Source organism: Orbicella franksi, chromosome 1 (genome assembly GCF_964199315.1).
Source record: "Orbicella franksi chromosome 1, jaOrbFran1.1, whole genome shotgun sequence".
In the NCBI taxonomy this organism is placed as follows: domain Eukaryota; kingdom Metazoa; phylum Cnidaria; class Anthozoa; order Scleractinia; family Merulinidae; genus Orbicella; species Orbicella franksi.
The window spans coordinates 18,043,740-18,064,636 of record NC_138145.1 but is presented as its reverse complement, the minus strand read 5'-3'; the positions used below and the strand labels follow the sequence as shown (position 1 = coordinate 18,064,636).

At 40.7% G+C, this 20,897-nt stretch overlaps 2 protein-coding genes across 2 annotated transcripts in view; both read left to right on the top strand.

Moving 5' to 3' along the window:
* Window positions 1-5,988: 5,988 nt before the first annotated feature.
* LOC145483085 (uncharacterized) lies at window positions 5,989-9,093 on the top strand. The gene is made up of 3 exons (XM_081461723.1): window positions 5,989-6,064; window positions 7,939-8,226; window positions 8,747-9,093. Exons 1-3 carry the CDS (start codon window positions 5,989-5,991, stop codon window positions 9,091-9,093), a joined length of 711 nt encoding a protein of 236 aa, XP_081317849.1.
* A 38-nt stretch (window positions 9,094-9,131) lies between these two features.
* LOC145482980 (uncharacterized) overlaps window positions 9,132-20,897 on the top strand; it is a 17,825-nt gene continuing 6,059 nt past the window's right edge. The window contains exons 1-9 of the mRNA XM_081461640.1: window positions 9,132-9,189; window positions 9,654-10,319; window positions 10,777-11,008; window positions 14,385-14,665; window positions 15,549-15,600; window positions 16,735-17,282; window positions 17,516-17,812; window positions 18,274-18,570; window positions 19,787-20,018. Of these exons, the coding sequence (XP_081317766.1) occupies window positions 9,132-9,189; window positions 9,654-10,319; window positions 10,777-11,008; window positions 14,385-14,665; window positions 15,549-15,600; window positions 16,735-17,282; window positions 17,516-17,812; window positions 18,274-18,570; window positions 19,787-20,018 (2,663 nt within the window). The remainder of the gene's footprint in view (window positions 9,190-9,653; window positions 10,320-10,776; window positions 11,009-14,384; window positions 14,666-15,548; window positions 15,601-16,734; window positions 17,283-17,515; window positions 17,813-18,273; window positions 18,571-19,786; window positions 20,019-20,897) is intronic.

Here is a 20,897-nt window from a genome sequence, read left to right as displayed (position 1 = left end):
TTCCGGCCTTTATTGTTATGCAATTATTGTCACTCTTTTCAGGAATTATTCAAACACAACTGTGTTAAGAAGTTGTTTATGAACTGATCCAGAACAGCAAGGACAAAACCTGTCGGTCTTTTACTTATCGCGAACCCTAAATGTCCACTGAGCCAGTTTTTAATTCAGCTTCATTTCCTGTTTACTGAAGACAGTTGCAAACATTCATTTCTCGAAGCTGATCTTTTGGTGTCAAGGATATCGCTTTCAATGGCATGTCCATTCATGTCGGCGAAGGACTAATTATAATTTAAATTCTCGTGTATCTTATTGGTTCACAGCGTAACCCTTGAAAGGTCCCATTTGGTAATCGTCGGGCATTGTTTGGGGACAGAAAGGAGAGATCGAAATTGAACTTATCCTTGACAAATAAATTTGGCTGAGCATGATGTAATAAGAATGACTTCGCTGTTTTATGTTGCGCACAATAAACACGTGTTAAGTAGCATAGTTTTAAGTTGTTTTAAAAGTGTCAGATAAGTGGTTTCTGACGCACTGTGATATTTACGTGCAGTAAGCCAAAACCAATAGCATTTTTTTTACAATGTTTAATTACCGCGAGGCAGTTTTCAATCAATATCAATCCTGAAAACTCGCGAGTTAGCTGACGTAACATGCGTCTACATTGTGTATGTGTTACTGAATATGCGCACATTTCATTACACACGCAGCTTGTATCGTGTAAGCGTTGTTTTACAAATTTCCTGGTTATCTTACAGAGTCAAGAAACCACAACAAGGCGACAATCTATCACTCATGCAATAAAATTTACATTACGTTTAAAATCTAGAGTGTAGATCGCGTAAACAATTAGGGGCCGTGGATTGGACTATATGAGTGCGAGATTGACTTCGAGGACAATTTTCGAAATTCAAACCATTAACGTTTCCACAACCCTCGCTCTTCATGTTGGTTTTAGGTAGAGAGGGCAGCTCATGCGATGAGATGGGTATGTGATGTGATAATGTGGAGCCTGCAAACGTTCTCGCACTCGATCTCGTACTCGCACTTAATCTTAAGTCTCCTATTGACACAGTGAGCCGACCCCTAAACACAATCACAACAGTGAAAGTCCAACACTGACCACAAGTCAAAATGAAAATTTAAGAGAAAGGATTGTTCTTCCGAACTGATATCTCAGAAACCCAGTCCGGCCTTACTGTGAAATACGTTCGCCTCTCCCTGGTGCTACTGTAAAATGCGTTGCTATGCAAGAACACGTAGTCTCCAAGCCCTCCGTTTCTTGCCGCGGGAACAAATCCCGGCTGGAAGCTCTCCCGAGGCTGGTTACGAACATATTCTGGCGCGCGACGATACATGAAGCTAGAGGCAAGTTTGATGTGTGACTGAACAAGTTTCACCTTCGGTGTAAAACTGTAACGGTACTCGGACCTCGAGGGGTCAGTCTTGTTGACTGTCATAGAGAGAAGCGGAGGTAACTTTATCTTCTCAGGCATGTCTTCTCGATCAGTGGGCATCTGCTAGTTCATCACTCGACCTTTACCTCGTGACGAAGCTGCTTTAACTTTCAGTTGCTATTGCAACTATGAAATATAGTTGGTACTGATCTTTCAAGCAAACAAGGGTCAAGTTGCCGTCTGCTTTCTTAGTGAACACAGTTCTTCTCAATGATTCCACGCTTGAGACTCTAGATATTTACCGTAAAGTTTCTTGTCCTTCTACTAGTGAAATGCCCTCTTCCGAGAACGTCGCGTCTTACGGAGTAGCGTTTCTCAACGCACAGTATGTCGCCCTAAAAAGATAGCGAGATTTGTTTGCAAATTCAATTCAGTTTGTAACTTAGGTGAAGTGTTTGTACACTGCACTTAAGTCAAGAGGCCTCTTGGGTATAACTCTTTGTACAAAGCAGCTATAATCTCTTCACACAAAGTATTTTATTGTTGTCATGGTTTAACGCTCGAAGTCATCACATAATGAAGTACTCTCCTAGTAAACAGCTGTAAGTTGAATATTCGAAACTCAAGAAAAAGCTCCAAGTTCAGTCTTCAAGTCTTCCTTTTGCACAGTGAATAAAGAAGCACTTAAAATGACGTAGTTTAAAAGATTCCCTGGGAATGAAACTGGACGAATAGTACAAGGAAAGGATCAAGGAGCCACCAGGAGGTATTCGACTCGAACTGGACTGGCGCACTCAGATCGATACACACGCAGCAGGTCACACAAGCTATTCATTTAAGACTTCATCCTAACAATATCATCATACCAATATCATGGTGGTTGTTGTTGTTGTTGGATAGTGAAATTAAGGTTCCAGAGGCATGGATGCTATAATTTAACGCTAACAACAACAACGGTAACATCAATATGAGACAGAAGCATAGAGACGATACGAGACATCAAATGAATCAATCAATCAATCAATCAATCAATCAATCAATCAATCAATCAAATGAGGTCAAATGTCAAATGAGACATGAGGTCAATACGGCAGCGGAAGGCTGAAGGTACAGGAGACGTCACTGAAAAAGGGAGATAGAAATCTAGCAATCACATCCAACCAGCTTACTAAATATGGTGATGCGTCAGAGTCTGTCTACCTCATCGCCTGCTCGGATTAAGGTCAATCCCCTGAAATAGAACCTGCACTGAGATTTTTGTGAAACTTTGCCTATTGATTGTTTATATTATAGGAACTTAAATTTTGAAATAAAAATGAGGGGTCCCCTTGTTCGTTTAGGAGCAACAGCACCTTTTTTATACCCAATAGATCCTTGTAATAGCACCATGATTGTAGTCACGATTGCTTGCTAAATTCACGTTTCCGACGATTGCTTTTTGTTCTACGCTGAGAATTGGTCCATATTTATTTTACACAGAGAAATTTATTACTCAATTCAAAACAACAGAAAAAAAAAATGATAGGTCACCATACTCGTTTGCGAGAAAATGACGATTTCCCTCTATGGCGAGGTCCAGCTGTAAAGAAAAAGCCGCCATTTTTTATTGCGCGCGCGCTAATCACGCGTGAAATTATGCGCAGTAGGGATGCGCAATGCAATACTGGGGAATAACCTTAAGATTACCAGCCTTGCAGTCAAAACGTCGAAATCTATCTCTTAAGTGACTTTGACACCCTGACGCAGACGATAAAGTGTTTGTTGTGTTAGATACCGCTGATCTCAATGAACAAAAAGAACCTTTTCCACGACGTACAATAAAAGTAATGCTTCAAATTTTAATGAAGAGTCGAAGGTATGTATTGTTTTATACGGAGACACCGCAAAACCCTGGCTCGTAAAAAAAATAAAAATAAAAGGAATAAGGCAAGCAATTGTAAGATGCGAGGGATCATACGATGACCAAGAATCTATATCATAGTCTCTTGTGATAACCCATTCCAATCAGTCATCTTCCACGTCTTATAAAAGTTTCAAAGAAACATCTTGGTACCAGCTAGCTGTGATCTAGAGACCATAAGCAACTAAATATAGTTAATATATACCACACGAGTGAACAGTGCTTTTCACGCGTTTTGATTGGTTAACTCGGAGGCTAGGTGATTAGCAAAGTACTGCTCACCTCCGACGAGAGATTTTGCAATTTCCAGCCATTTGTTAGTTTACTTAATCTCCTTTTCTGAATGATGATATAAAATTGTTGTTTGAATTTTCTTTTCTCTTTTGCTTGTCGTAATGACTTTTTGCTATATTTGGGTAACCAAGATTATATTTCGAATGCAATTGTTATTTACAGAAAATGGGCATCTGTAAATGAAAATGTGCATTTATTTTTGTAGGCGGATGATCAGCTATGGACCATGAGAAATCTTCTAAGATATTTATTTGTAGATAGTTACATGTCTATATACTTCCTGTCATTTCATGGGTGAAATTCAGTAGGTCTTTATGGATTAAATCTCACTTCTCGAACGTGCTGTTACGTCGATTTACTGAGTATTTCGAATAAAATTTTAAGCAGTTGAAGACATGTTGTTCGACATGTTCAACAGGCGTTGAGTGCCACTCGTTTGTACTGTGCCATTAATGAAATAGTGTTATTTTTAAAAATAAAATGATTTGGCAAGGCACGTTAGATTGAAAATTGAATGCTTGCGAGTCTTTCGTAGTAGAGGTGGGATATTCTTTCAAAACTCGGCTATAATCGAGAGCGTGGCGATTTTAAGGAATCTCAAAAGTGACGATTTTAAGGAAGTGCCGATTTTAATGAGTGTTAAAGGTAGCGATTTTAAGGAGACTTAAGAATGACAATTTTAAGGAGTCTAAGAAGTGGCGATTTTAAGGAAGTGGCGATTATAAGGAGTCCTAAACGTGGCGATTTTAGCGAGTCTTAAAAAAAGCCACTCATTAATGTGGTGACATTTACGAGTAATGTTAGAAGTGTAAAGTTAGAAGTTAAGTTAACATTTACAGGTGAAGGTAAATGCCTTAATTTTGTTATCTTGAGTTGTATAGCGTGGTTTTCATGACGGCAATAACATTTTCAAATAAACGTAAAATCTATTTTAAAAAAAATTACTTAAGATGGTTTGCCCAGCTGCTACGATTGATTAACATGATCGTTTAAACTCCCTTCACGTTAACAAGCTGGCCATTGTGCTGTGGAAAGCGTGTACTGACGCAGAACACTGAATACATTTAATGATGAAGCTATGAAACTTGCTAAGTTATAATGACGGTGAGTGAGCAAACTTCAATTCTCTTTTTTTCATTTTCTTTTTTTTACGGGGAATTCAAAACGTGTAAAATCGGATATTATAGTGTTAATCTACAACGCTTTCTACCGTTTAATATTGAGGATTTTAGAAAAAGGTTATTAAGCGGCGCGTTTATAGCGTTAGACCAAGATTTCGGTCAAGGATAGAAATTGCAATGGAGTATTCCGAGGAGTGCAAAATGCTGTTTGCTCGTTATAAGCGAGCTTAAGCGGAAATCTCAAATCTGATTTCATTACATGAGCGAACTTCGAATTCACATGTAGACGTTCTTTGCGTCGCCCGATGAAAAGGTCGAGATGCATCATGGCTAATCAAATTGGCAAGATAAACGTAATTTGTTCAGTAATAAATAGGGAGATGTTAGCTGAAATTAGTCTAAATATACCTGGTCTTTTAACTGAACGCTTTTTGAGTCGCGGATCGAAAGCAGAATCATGCGACTGGCTGGCCAGCCCATTGCGTGTAAATAATTTAAACTTGCTTTGTTCAGTTATCTCATTAAAAAAGTGTATCTTACGCCAATTTGTAGTCTTACGCCGATGAAAATGTAGATAAGAGATCATCCATTATAATTACAGTATTGTGATGATGTAATATATTATATATTACAGCTGCCACTGAGCTCTATTCGTTAACAAAAAAAGAAACTCCGGCTGATAACCAGAATACATCAATATTAGGAAGTTCGACCGATTGATGATCTAAAAAGCGTTGAAGCGCTTTAATCTTTACAAATGCTCTGCTTTTTCGTAAAGTGAAATACACGAAAATCGACGATGGGCTTCAAGAAAGTTAGACATGCTTAAGGGTTGCCTATTTGCATGAATACAAAATTAAATAAGAAAGTAAGAGGTTTTGGTAATTGCTTTTTTTTCTTTCTTTCAGTAATTTAATGTTGCACACTGAGAAGCCTTGAATAGAAATGGGCGAGGGACTTCATTTGACCAGCCAACATAAAGTTAACGAAAGACTCGCAAATACAATCCTGTCAACAGCAACTACTGAAGTTTCCAAAACTGTAAGCTCAATTAAAATATATCTATATACAGCTTATAATTTAAGAAACGCAGTCGCTTTTTTTTTAATACTCTTGTTCGTGTCGTTAAGAAGTATTTTATCACAAATTTAATTATTGTTTAATGCTTTAAAAAAATTGCGAATTTAAACAGTTTTTTATCCGGATGATTTGACCCAGCAATGCAATAAATATGATTTCTTTTTATTTCAGACGTGTTAGATTAAAACTTCAGACCATGACGTCAAAGCTGTTATGGTCATTTTTGCTCCTTACCCTTGTGACAGCAGTTTCATCGTGGACCCATACTGAAGGTAAACATCATCAGTTAAATTAACATGTTTACTTCCATGTATAACTGGTGAACCATACAGATTACCACGAGTTCAAGTTTGGATTTTAATCACCATCCAGCAGCGTGATTTCTGAGGAAAAGAAAGCTTGGTTTGCTTCTTCGTTTGTGCGGGGTGTCTGAAAAACCCGAATAGCGAATAGCGAATAGTCGCGAATAGTCCCGAATAGCGAATAGTACGAATAGTGTGAATAGTCTCGAATAGTGCAAATAGTGGCGAACAGTCTCGAGTAGTGGCGAATAGTGGCGAATAGTGGCAAATAGTGGCAAATAGTGGTAAATAGTGGCAAATAGTGGTAAATCGTAGCAAATATGGTACCCAGTTTCTCGCAGTCAACCTCGCAGCAACGTAGGATGGGATTTTCCCGCTAAAACGCGCAGACGCTTATCAGGACAAAAGGTGTTTCTAAACCGTAATTTCTTCTGTTTTAACCGCTGCGAAAGCGTAAATACGTCTTTATTAGGTTATCCTTGTGTTTTCTGTTTTCTTAATGTCGGCGATGGACAGCCCTAGCCTGAGTCCGGAGAAGAAAAGGTAATAAATTCACTGAAATTCTGTTGCTTATTTGGATAATTAATTAACGCAGGATATTAGATCTAAAGCGGTGATTATTGACGACTATTCGTCTCTATTCGCTACTTTCCGCGACTGTTCGCCACTATTCGCACTATTCGAGACTATTCGCACTAATTGGGACTATTCGCTATTCGCTTTTCGCGACTATTCGCTATTCGGGTTTTCCAGACACCCGTTTGTTCGTTCGTTCACTCGGTCGTTCCTTCGTTTGTTCGTCCGTCCGTCCGTCCGTCCGTCCGTCCGTCCGTCCGTCCGTCCGTCCGTCCGTCCGTTCGTTCGTTCGTTCGTTCGTTCGTTCGTTCGTTCGTTCGTTCGTTCGTTCGTTCGTTCGTTCGTTCGTTCGTTCGCTTGCTCGTTCCCTCTTTCGTTCGCTCGCTCGTTCCCTCTTTCGTCCGTCCGTTCGTTCATTCGCTCGTTCGTTCCTTCGTTCGTTCGTTCCTATGTTCCTTCGTTCGCTCGCTCTCTCGTTCGTTCGTTCTTTCGTTCGTCCGTCCGTCCGTTCGTTCCTTCGTTCGTTCGCTCGCTCGTTCCCTTCGTTCGTTCGCTCGTTCCTTCGTTCCTACGTTCCTTCGTTCGCTCGTTCGCTCGTTTGCTCGTTCGTTCGTGAGTTCATTTGCTCATTTGCTCGTTCCTTTGTGCATAAGAATATACTCTCAACATTTTTACTGCGCAAAGAAAAGAACATCTAGGCTCGATTAGCAGTCGCTGTTCGGAAAAAGGGCCCGCGTTCCTCCGTTCGTAGATGGAGCCTACGCAACGTCACGCTACATACGAAAGGCCCCCAAACATTGAAATTAACTTAATAATAATTGACGAGATTTTTAGCTCTTTAGGTGTGAGGTTGAAGGATATAATTACTTTCATATACTGCATGCAAAATGTCTTGGTGGCCAAGAGAAAATGTGCCCATGCATTTGTAATATAATCAAGTGGTTTTCTTGCGAAATTGATTTGGAATGAATAGATGTTATTGCAGTTGAGCCTGTGGTCAAATATTCCTTTCTTCAAAAAGGCATATAAACGAGGCGAACGGGTCAGTACAAAGCGGAACTGACCCTTTCGCCTAGTTTGTATGTCAAACCGTTGATAACTTCAATAACAGCTATTAATAAAACCCTTGGAATTTTCCAAAGAATACAAAATGCACCCACTCGCACGTGCATTTTGTTAGTCATTGAAAACGTTAAGAATCATGTTGCATTTATTCCAAATTTCAGTCAAAGTCACATGATAACCTTCACAAAAATTTTATCTATCAGTTTATGAGACGATCGGTTGTTACGACGACAGTTTTGGCCTTGCGATTCCTACCCTAGAAGGAACAGATGACATCCTGGATGGCGACTTTTCGACGAGAAGTGATCCAATTCACAAATGTTATGAAGTGGCCAAGAAACTAGGCTTCAAAGTTTTCGCTCTTCAGGCTGGTGGATGGTGTGCATCGAGTTCTACAGCCGAAAAGACATTCAACAAATATGGAAGGTCCTCGAACTGTGAAAATGATGGTGAAGGTGGACCAAATGTTAATCAAGTCTATTATATCAAAGGTATTACTCTTCAACTAAAACATTGAACTACCGGTTTATGCCAATTTGCTGCCGCAAGCACACAGAAAATCAAAAGTAGCTTTATCGTTTGTCATGTTATCTTAACTATATAAATGTGGTTATTCTAAGTATTTTAGACATGGGTTGTATGCAAAATGATTTACTGAAAGAAAACTTCTGAATCTTTTTTTCTTGAGCTGAACAAGTAAAGGGTTCAACTTTTGACTAAGCAATAAGGTCCAAAAACTATGAGATAGGCGACTAGTTCGTCACTTGGATTTCATCTACATAAACTCTAAGGAAACTGAAATCGAAAATCATTTTGGGCAATTATTGTTTGAAAAATAAATAGCTTGAAAACTGCTTTTAATGTTACTAGATAGTTACCCGAGGCGCACGATGGGAAGGTTGGGTGTAATGCCGTCGAATATACAACGGCTTTCCTGTTTTCTGATTGGCTGTATTTTCTGTGGCACGGTATAAAAATATTTCATTTAGTTGGACACTGTTCTCTTAATAGATTATACAGGTGTTGGATGCTATAGAGACACTGCAGATCGTGCAATTCCAACACTTGAAGACACAGACCCAGTCTTGGATGGCGGGGCATCGTTTTACCAAAGGCGTCAGAACGCAATTGTCAAGTGCGCTGTCGCCGCTCGCAAAAGGGGTTTCCCTGCCTTTGCAGTTCAAAATGGTGGATGGTGTGCGGCGAGCACTAAAGCACTAGAGACCTTTAACAAATATGGCAAGAGTAGCGGCTGCCAAAATGACGGCAGAGGAGGTTATTGGGCAAACAATGTTTACGTCTTTAAAGATGAAGCTAACAGTAAGTTCTTTTTAGAGAATATAGAATATAAAACATAGCGACCTCAATAGAGTTAACGTTGAAACGGTTATGTTTAATGTTTATAATTCCAGGATCAATTTCAAACAAAAACAGTTATACGAAGATAGCTAGCAGTTGGTTTCTGTTCGACAACTGGGAAGAGGCGCACCAAGAAACAAGGACAGAACTCAAAGTCAAATCAGTTGAATGAAGGTTTTGACAAAGTATTCCACGCGCAGCTTTTTTATCGGACACGTTTTTATTGGACGATTATTAACAGTTAATTTAATAGCCTTAAAATGATATAACTACGTTCAGTAAAAGACTTCTCCATCACTGCGTTTGATAATCCCCTAAAATGACCGGGAGAATTAAAATAACGTTTGTAACATTTTGCATAAGCAATCGTCTAATATAATTTTTTTTTTGTATCGAGTGTTTGATAAATCTTCTCAAACAAAATACGAATTACGGAAAAAACGGAGCAGTGAAATCATTCAAAATCTAAATTAAATAAGTTCAGATACCAAAACACCGTTACTGACATTATTTCGTTTTTTTTTTTTGTAAACTTGATCAATAATTTAATGAGTTTGAGAATCTTCGTTTTTGTTCAACCTTGTAGCGGTCAGAGTTCCAGATCCAATCGCCTTTTATCCCCTGAACAGCAAGCATGCAACACGGGAAATAAAAAATCGACAAACCCAGGGTACCCCTGTTGGTGTTAGCACAGCACCTGGGCCTGATGGCAAGGCCGGTGGCTCGTACCAATTTACGGGACAGAACAACAGTTACATCGAGTTCCCAAACAGTGGAGGGTTAGATGCTCAACACTCCATCACCATGTTATGTTGGGTGTATCCTGAGAATACAGACGGACCTATTTTCAATTATAAGATAACTGGTTGGCCTTGGGCTGTTCATTTCTGGATGCATTCTGGAAAGCTGTACGGTGTAATAAGTCAACGAAATTACGTTGTGATTCCAGGCTTAAGTACGTTTCACGTTCTGGCGTTAAACCAATGGCATTATGTTGGTTTGACCTATAGTCACATTACTGGTATGGCAAATTTATGGCTGGATGACCAACGAGTGGTGCAGAGGAATATTGGAGCTGGCCTGTCTCTTTCAACTCAAGATAACGTTAGAATGGGCGCATTAGAAAATGATGGTCGGTATTTTAAGGGACGAATTACAGCCATGCAGATTTATGACGTTGCTTTGACCGAGGAGCAAATAAACGCAGTGGAAAAAGCTGGTCAAGGTAATTATAATGATACTTTGACATGTCGGGCGAATTTGACTTTATATGGTCGAGGCCAAAGGTTAATCAGTCATTCAGTGATCATTACAAGTAATTTCTGGAAGGGACAATTGTTGGACAGTAGTATTTACAGACCCCAGTTGTTGCCTGTTCTCTGTTCAATAATTGCTTGGTCAACTTTACTTACATTCACATGTAACAGACACTGAATAGAGACATCTAGTTGCCAGTTTATTACTGGGTCATACACATACTTTCAATCGAGGGAAATGGTCTTACTTTATCTCAGGGGTCTAAAATTTGATGGTTCAAGTTAATTTTGCGTTCAGTCCATACATTTCCGAAAATAGTGATAATTCTTCATTGAAATCTACACGGAACAACATTTTGGCATAATCACAAACCCATCCCCAGCGCCCTAAGACGAGTTTGTAACTTTGCCTTCTGTTGATTACAGGAAACGACAGGTGCAGTGAGATGGGCTGGGAGTCCGCCCTCAGTGGACCAGGATGGGCAAACTGCTCATTGGGAAGATACATAAGTGGAGTGTGGAGGGAAAATGATGCTGTCATTTCTTTACCTGACGGCATCGATAATATTAAAAAGGGGCAGTGCTGTAGCCCTCCACACGAATACAAAGATGATACTCCTGTTTGCCAAACACTAGATTGGAAAACTTCATTAAGCAGGTCAGTTACAATGAACAAACTTTCCACTTGTGCTTTTACACTAGCTATGAGGAACCTAAAGAGATCGAAGGGCCTTCAGCTAGCTTTCTGTTCTTTTTGATTTGTTAAAGAACGTTACACGATGATCTTCAACCAATGGCAGAGCTTAGTAAAAAAGTAAGCGTTCTGTAAGGAGCGTCAAGAGGCAGTCCACAGAACCTTCGACTGGCTCTCTATTCTTTACAATTGGCTAGAGAACGTTACACTGGTTTTCTTGGTTAACCAATGTCTGCAGAGCCCAGAAAAGGCAACGCAAAATAGACTCTCTACTTTTTTCGCCATCTTCTTTTACATTTTTTACACAGGATGATAGCATGGAACAGACGCGAACGATGCATCATAATATATAGATTTAGCCAGGCCTAAAAGCGGAGCTCCTGTTTGCAATAATCAACCATAAAGGAAAGACTGGATTTGTTTTTCTTGAATCAGAAACTCAAAAAATGATCAATTATGAGCATGTAATTGTTCAGTGTGTGGTTTTGCAATTTTTGTCCAGTTAAATTTTAACAAACTATACCCAATAAGCGTAACCAAGATTGCAGAAATTACGTACGCAATATATCAGGGACTTTCCAAGAGACGATTGTGCAAGGAATATGTCGGAAGAAAACAACGCGCAAGGGGTTAATTTGTGCCGAAATTTTGTCTATGCACGTACTCCCTCCTTCTCTCCCAGAGTAATAACCTGGCTTGAGCCCGCGATATGGTCACGTGTTATTAGTCAGCGGATAGCTTGTTTTGACAGCTGTCAAGTAACCATAACATGGATGCCCAAAATCAAAGATGTAGCCATGGTAATGGTGCTACTCTCATATTTTTCGAGGTATTGGCGTACCGACGTACGTACGTATGTACGTACGTAGGTACGTAAGTACATACGTACGGACAGTCACGTGACAACCAAAATTTTTAGATCGATGTGTTACCAAATTTTCTAAGGTATGGGGCTCCGCTCAAGTGCTTTGGCACACGGGAGCTCCGCTATAAGAACTTATCAGTCTAAATTTTCCTCTGTCGTAATCATTCTTGTTTATTTCTGGTTTAATTTTACTTTTTCGGTCTTTTCCTTACCTCACAAACGTTCTATTCTGGGATTCCGCTCTTGGGAGCAGGGATGACGAAGGCGTAAGAGCGAGCGCTCGTCTGCCAGCAATGTGGCCAGCACTCGATTCGGCCCGGTCTCATATGTGGATTGAGTTTATTGTCAGTTCTCGCCTTGCTCAGAGGTTCTTTCTGAAAACCAACATTTTCAAATTCCTATTCGACAAGGATAGAGGATACGCGTGAAAAATAGCCAAGGATGATGCGGCTTATTCCTTAGATATTTAACAATTATTCCATGAGCGCGCGTTGGATATGAGTTGGCTATAACCAATCTCATATCCAACAAGCGCGAATGGAATAATTGTTTTATTAAATTCGGTGCTTTTGTATTCTTGGAAATATAGCTTAATTTTATTGGATTTTAATTTTACAAAATGACCGGAAGTCGATGTGACAAAAACAACAACAAGTGGGAAATCACATGACATGCGCGTCGTTTGTAAAATTAGTTGAATGAAAAATTTGAAAGCGAAGCAAGCGAATTTGCTGAATGAAATTACAGTCACGTAGAATTCAAGGAAAGTCTATCAAATGAAGGAGATATAACCCTGGTCAGAAAGTTTGAAAAGCGTTCAAGTTCGAGTCATGGAGAAGAGCCGAATAATTGTGCACTTGCACATTGCCGTTGTAATAATGCCGCGGAAAACTTTGATCGCAATGTGACACAGACGTTGTGCCAAAATTATTCTCGACAAGACCCCTTTCAGGATTCCCTTGCTTTGAAAGCCTTGGCATTTCGAGCTGTATGTGTGGAGCTCATTGTTGGCCAGATTTAGAGTCAAGGACAGAAACTATCTTAGCGTCACATTCATCTTCAGAATCTCCGAGGCCACCCTGGTGATTTTTCGTGGCTGGTAAAGAACCGGGCTTACTTCGGTTCAGCTCAAAACACTCAACTCCTTGAGGTGTTTTTCGCAAGGACAGAATTGTTGGCGCTAGCTGTCGTTGATTCTCTCGTCGTCGTCGGCCAAAAAAGAGACTGAGATGAAACTAGATCGTCCTCTGTAGCTGTGCGGGATTTTTGCACTCGGCCGATCCGAGCTTGCTTAGTCGAAGAGTTTCCTCATCTGCTCATTGGAAACTGGTTTCTTATAGACTACGCCGGCAATTATGCCTGTTTTCCTGCGGCCTTTTACAAATGCATATGCTCTAATAATTTATTTGCCAGGTCAGAGATAAAGGAAAACGGTTTGTTGTGGGGCGGCGTGCAAAGGAAATGATCAACCGGCGGCTCTAATGGATTTAATCAATGAACTTTTGCAATACGTGTCATCTTTCTTCCTCGCAGACGAGTAAAAACACTTCAACTGAACATTCAGTTCTTCTTTTGACTTTTCTTATATCGGTTTCGAAAATTTGGTCCCACCAGGACTAGCAAGCCATTCTGTTAAGGTAAACATTGTTTTTGTCACATAATCTTCATGAATGCGTAAAATCTCGCCGGTGATATTTTAATTTTGCAACTTTAAGGGAAACTTAACGTACACGTACCGTTAAATAACCTTATATCGAACTTTGTGGCTTTTTTGTTGTTACTGGGACGGCATTGTCCATAATTTCCTGTATTTCCTGTGTAGATAGCTCACCGAATGTGCTTTTTTTCATCCATTTTTTTTGTCGACGAAACTTCGCTTCACGCGAAAAAGCTTATGCCGAGCGACATTTGCCGCTTTCATTTCCATATAAGGTCAAACACAGGTATAATGGCTGGTAACCGAGATCCAGTGAACCAATCAGAAAGCTAGAATTGCATTATCCGAGGCTGAGAATTTAATAATGTAATTTATTTATTATATACTTACTTGAAAACGAGGGGGAGGAGGGGTGGTCTCATGGTTAGTGCGCTCGTCTCAGGATCGAGGCCGAGCCAGGGACACTGCGTTTTGTTTTTGGGCAAGATACTTTACTCTCACAGTGCCTTTTTCCACCCAGGTGTATAAATGGGTACCAGCGAACTTAATGCTGGGGGTAACCTTGCGATGGAGTAGCATTGGGGTAGAAATAGCCTTAGTCGCTTCATGCTACGGAAACCGGAATAAGCTCCGGCCTTATGGGCCACTTGCAGGCTTCTATGCAGACTTTACCTACCTACCTACCTACCTACCTACCTACCTACCTACCTACCTACCTACCTACCTACCCACCTACCAACCTACCTACCTTCGAATTCCTACCTACTTAGAAAAGATGATTCAAATAGATAATTCCGCATTATTATTTTGTAATTCAGAAACAATAGATGGGCTTCCTGTCCTGACGGGTATTTTCTCCAAGGAATTTATCGCTCAAACGAGACTTGGCTTTACAATATCGAAAAAGCATTGTGTTGCAGACCCAGAAACTTCAAAAACATGACCAAGGATTGTTACGATGAAGATGTAAGGAAATCACTAAATAAGAAAGGCTGGAGCGAGTGTCGAGACTGGCACTATATGATGGGCGTGTACAAAAGAGACTGTGACAAGCTGAACTGTATTGACATGATTAAATGCTGCAAGATGACCCCTCCAGGTACGCACTCTCAGGGTCTCTTAAGCCGCCGGGCTGCCCTGGGGAAGACCTCGATATGAAAAGGTCGAGAATGCTCGTCAGAAAATTTGAACCAAACCCCTAAGGGAGACCAATCCAGACGTGGCTCGAGCTTAACTTGACCTCTAAAATGTACCATTTAAAACGGAAAAGACTCGATTACAGGCCGCTGTTCAGGAAAGGAGCCCGTTCTAGAAAACTGTACCAAAGAGACCGGCGGAAATCGAGCTTAAAAACGGAAACAAGAGTGTTTTTTTACCATTTTTTCTTCCAGTGCACCCTAGCTCACAGATACTTTGTCCGTTAAAAATAGTGGTATTTCGTCACGAACATCTTAACATCCTTGATTTTTACCTCTAAGCGAGATGACGAGCGTCCCCGACCTTTTCATATGGGAGTCCCCCCCGGCCGGGCTGACATCTGCAAGCTTGCAAACAAGCTCTCTTGGCAGTTCTTATAGTTGCCTGAAAAATTTCATTTTCCAAATCACAAAAACTGTGAATATTTGAAATTATTAATTTAAATTTCTAACGCATCGCGACTTGGAGACGTACCCGAATAGCTGCATTTAAATGTCTTTTTGAAGGTCAATTAATTTTGTTTGTGTGCAGATTATTTTTTCTTTCAACAGTTAGATAGCAAACATGAAAAAACAATAATACATTTGCTGCTTTTTCGTACTCTTGGTTTACAAGTTTTTTGTTTCTGATCGGTAATGATACTCCAGCAGCAGGCTGATCGAAGCCTATCAAATTGAGCAGCTAATTTAATACCAAAAAATCGTCAGCAATCCAATAGCCTTAAAAATATAGAAGAAACCTACACTACAGGATGGAAGCTAAAACTAAAGCTCTTTTGTTTTCAGATAAGGTAGTTCTAAGCTACTGGTTGCTGAATGGCCATGACGAAGATATAAGGTTGGTCACTTACTATTTAGCGCCTAAACCTTAGAGAAGTATAGTTAGGTTAGTTAAGTATAATAATTATATAGCGACTGAAATTCCATGCAGCCTATGTGCACCCTTTGTATAAAACGAGCGTCTTCAATCGCGAATTGCTCCAAAGTAATCACTCTAGCCAATCACAAAGGACGCAGCCAATCCAATGAACCAATCAAAACGCCAAGCAACTGACGTGTTAGCCTGCGAATACAGCCGCCTCTCATTCGCTCCCGCTACTACGTGCGAAACGCGAAGAGAGATGAAGCGAAGCGCGTAAAAAACGTGTGCAAGGGAGTCACGATTGGTTTTGGTTATAGGTCTGATAAGATAGATGATAAAGTGGCGCTGGTTTTTTTAAAGCCAATTTGCAATTGCTTGGCGTGGTAATGCCAAACGTATTGTATTTTATTGAAAGCAAATGCAAATTGCTTTCGACACTCAAGTGAAAACAACTGCAATGATTGGTTTTTATCGAAAACGTAAAGAGGCCCAGTAATCAAATGGTTAGTGAGATTATGCTGTGTTTTCGGGCAAGATATTCTCTCAATGTCCCTCCCCACACAGACGAATAACACGGTGATGGGCACCAAAGAATACTCAGACAATCCACAGTGCGCTAATTACTGACAGATAGACTACTATAGACTGAGACCCAGTAGCCGCAAACATTGTGCTGTCTTCTAGATGCTTCACTGCTTGAGAAAGAGGGATCTGATTTGGATCCGCCGATTTCTACGATTGTAGCAAACTTTGTATTTTTAAAGAGAGTAATCATTAATTCTCCTTGAATTCCATTTCGTATGATTAACAATTATTCCAGTAGCGCGCGCTGGATATTAGATGATAGATTGCCGACGAGGCGGGTAGCCCCGAGTTGGCTATAATCATCTCTTAAATAAACATAAAAAACCCCCCCAAAAATCACGCACACGCTTACCATATTTGTAGAGCGTGGTATAATGGCTCATAACCCATGATGGCTAAGCCAATGAAAACTCTCGAATTACATTATCCAATGATCCAGTTTTTAATAAATAGGGGCATTCATCGTTTATTCCTTATTACTATGGTCAAGTTTTAGTGTGAATCATAATTTTTTTCCTTTTTTAGTTTAATTGGATCTCCGTCCTTCACTGAGGGAAGGTGTCACGGCAGTGAGGCCCTCTTCTTGAACCAATCGCATTCCTACGCCCTTGCACCAATCATCACACTTAACGACAGAAGTTTCACCATTGCCTGTTGGATCAAACAAACGAAGTGGGTCTTCGATGGGTTAGGAGCGATATATGGAGACTGGTATAATCCACGGCAGTTTCTGCTAAGCACGAAAAACCAGAAGATTGTATTTCAGCGTTACCAATACGAGAATGATGAATGGGAATTGTGGTCCATAGAGAGTGCCAATGTTACTTTGGACACGTGGACCCACGTGGCTGTTACTTGGGACCACGAGACTGGGTTCGTGTTAATCTACGCTGACGGTAAAGTGAAAGGAGCAAGATTGTATCCCCGTAGCTCTACGTTTGTTCAACCCACAGGTTGGCGTTACCAGATTGGTAAGGATGGTCACTGGAACGGTCATCAGTTCCATGGTTCAGTGATGGATCTTTATGTTTTTGGTACAGCCCTCTCGCGGGATCAAATCAATAAACTAAGAGGTGAGCCTTACGGATTCTAACGATAAATAATTAAGATCCGAATTATCGCAGCAGAGTGGGTCATTTTCAAATTTTAAGTCAACTTTGGAACCAAAGTTAGTCGAGTTTGTCGGTTCTTCCTTTGCCCCACATCTGCCTTCTTTCAACCACCCTTACTGTACTAAATTAATTTTCATCTCAACTTTGGGATTGCCATGATCAGTTGCACAGTATTCTTCTGAAACTCCTTTAAGGCGTTCCTGTTATTGTCAACACGACCGAGATCGTATCAGGGGGAACCGTTGTTGTGGCGTGGGAACCACTCTTTGAAGGAAGCTGTCCAGTTGTCAACTACACTGTGAACTACAGAAAAGTGATGTCACCAGTGCAGAAAAGCAAATGGCGCTCTGTTACAGTAAACAGAAATGCGACCAGTTTTACACTTCAGCTGAAGTGTAAGAATGAGTATGATATAACAGTTACCTCAATGTGTGAATACTGGCAGAGTGCTTTGAATGATATCAAGATATGGAATTTCAAAACAGAAGGAGGTAAGCATTCCTTATGTGACTTAAGGACTGTGAACTTCATTAAAAGCTAAAGGCAACGATATAGGATGTTCTCTAAGTCAAAGTGTGTGTTGTTTAGACATTGTATATAGATGGTGAAACTGATAATTTGGCTTCTGTGGTTTTTATGAAGTTTTACTCTAACACAGGGATGTTTTTTTGTTTTGATATTATTGATTGACACGATTGAATAAGCTACATATATACCCATTTAAAATTAGGACCATACTCATCGGCCACCCATAATTTGAAGACACTTTACATTTCAAAAAGGCCAACACGGAAAAAAAAGTCAAGGGTTCGGTGTCAAGTGATGTCGGGAATTGAGGGGTTGGGCAGATTTGGCTGTAGTACGTTCATAGCTATACATGCCATTTCTGAAAAAACTCTTCTTACCGACCATATATATTCCGTCGTTTCAAATCTTTCATTTTCTACCGCAGATGTTCCATCACCTCCTGTTACAAACATCAAGGAAACAAAATCATTGACATGTGATGTCAACGTGATATGGAGCCCTCCTGCTGACCATGGGTGTCCGCTGACCATGTACTCGATATACCATCAACAGATTCAGACACCAGAAATAGGCTGGCACCAAACTAACGTCACTAACGTTATGGCGACGAACTTTACTGTAACATTAGAATGCGGAAGGCAGTACTCAATCGAAATGTCGGCCTGGAATGAGCTGGGAGAAAGCGACAGATCGAGAACATGGATAATAAAAACAATGTCAGGTACGTTTACTGACTGATTACAGTCGAACCTCCACTAACGGCCACCTCTCTACATCGGCCACTTTTTTTGTCTAGGCGGACTGTCCATGTATTCATTCTTATTTTGATCTCTCTACAACGGCCACCTCTCCGCAACGGCAACGGCCACAAAATTGTGACCCAACTGCCAAAGTAACCTCTCGACAGCAGCCAGTTAATCAACAACGAAGGAACGGTGCATACAAAACCCTCTTTTCAAATCATAACGAAAATTGACCCATACCACGCGTCGTTGGACTCTGTTTCTGCTTGGTTTCTGCTTTATCGATATATTTTGATTGTGTTACTTATTTACACGCTACAATAAGTATTTTTTTTAAGATAAAAACTGGTTGCATCCCCTAAAAGATACAACCTACCTCCCCATAAAGGCCAGTTCTCAACGGCCACTTTCCACTGTAGTTGTGGAGAGGTTCGACTGTATACAATACCAGATATGGGAAGGCAGCAGAGGGGTGAAGGGAAACGGATGATACAAATCCAAGAAAGCTTCCGGCTAGCATGAAGAAGGCGCCGTTTTGGATTTGATCGCCAACAAGAACCTGGATTTAAGGTGGCGAGTGGTTATGGGATGGCTAACGTCAATGTTATCAAAATCAGGTGGCGTTTGCATAGACAACCCGGTAAAAAAGGCGGAAAAAAAATAAAGGGATTCCACTATCTGTAGAGGTCATATGGTAAAGTCTGCATACGAGCCAAGTGGCCCATCAGCTCTCTAGCATGAAACGACTAAGAATAATTCTACTCCCACCTGGATGAGATGCTAGTTCAGCTCAGGGTTACCTCCAGCATTAAATTTGCCGGTACCCTTTTATACACCTGGGTGGGTGAGAGGCACTTTGAGAGTAAAGTGCTTTGCCCGATAACGCAACGCAGTGTCGGCCCGGCTAGGGCTCGATCCGGAGACGAGCGTACTAGCTATGAGACCACCGCTCCTCCCACTCGTTTTCAATTAAATATGTAATAAATAAATTACAATATCCAGAGAAGAAGCTACATCATCCTTGGCTAGTTTCACGCGTATCCTCTAGGTAGATAGGGGTCGTATGCTCCAATATGAATACAGAGACGGATGAATAACACTGTTTGCCGTAGTTTACGAAATAGCAGGGACGTTTAAGTTGTTCAGATATCTATTCACAGCAGGTTTTTATTTCTTTTCCTAACTTGTTTGCAGGTTCTGATAGAAACGATGATACCCCGTCCTCACCTTCCGTCTTAACCCCAGCAGAAAAAAACTTAACGAACTCTCCAGCCTATCAGGATGGAAAAGGTCTTTCGTCTCCTCAGTTATATGGCTTAGTGGTTGGACTTGGCTTACTTCTAATCATTATTTGTATGGTAGCATTCTCCCTCCGACAGAAAGCGAGGAAAAACAAGCAACGTGTTCGAAATTTACAACCCCGAAGGTAATTTGATACCATCTTTAAAATCTTTACTATATTTACTGATGACGCAGAGCAAATTGTCTCTTTCAGTATCTAAGTAGTTTCACAATTTTGCAGTTTAACACAGATAAAACGCACATTGATAACACACATATATGTAAAACGTCAACGCATGCAGATGATCACAGGGATGGCGGAGCGTCTATTTCTGAATTGTGGGAGCTTACAAGCGAACGCCAGAGGCGCTCTAACTTCCTGGGGGTCTGGAGATATTTGTAAAATTATTCTATGTAGTTTTTGCTTGAAATTAGGGGGCTAAAGCCCCCCAGTCCCCCTGGCTCCGGCGTCCCTGGATCATCTACTGCAATTGGTCGGGCATTGATGGCGTGCTGAAAAGTGAAACGCCACATATGCTAAACTATGCTATGTTTAAAGTACTGACTCCTAGCGGTGTGTTGTACTGAAAATTCTTTCTTCGATATTCTACGTGTAACCCAGAGGAGATTCATGTAAAAGAGAAGGGCATCCTTGAACGAATTTTGAAAAATACCCAATAGCTTTGGAACCATTTTAGATGCGTGACTCTAGTATAAACACCCTTAACTAGTCCCCTGAAGAGTTTACACGAAGGGACTGGTCGCAAGGACTTGTCCCACGTACAGTTCACACGAAGCGTTTTGAGGAACAAGTCGCAGGGACCAGTTTGAATTCGTGGGACTAGTCGTAGGGACCAAATTTTAGTACCTGCGACTAGATTTTGTGGTAAAAATGGCTAGTTCACACGATGGGACTTGTCCCCGCGACTACTTGCAGGGACTAGTCGGAGGGACTAGTCTTCTTGTGTGTACCGACCTTAAGAGGTACCAATTCTTTCTTAATGATAAGTGATGGTGAAAGTTT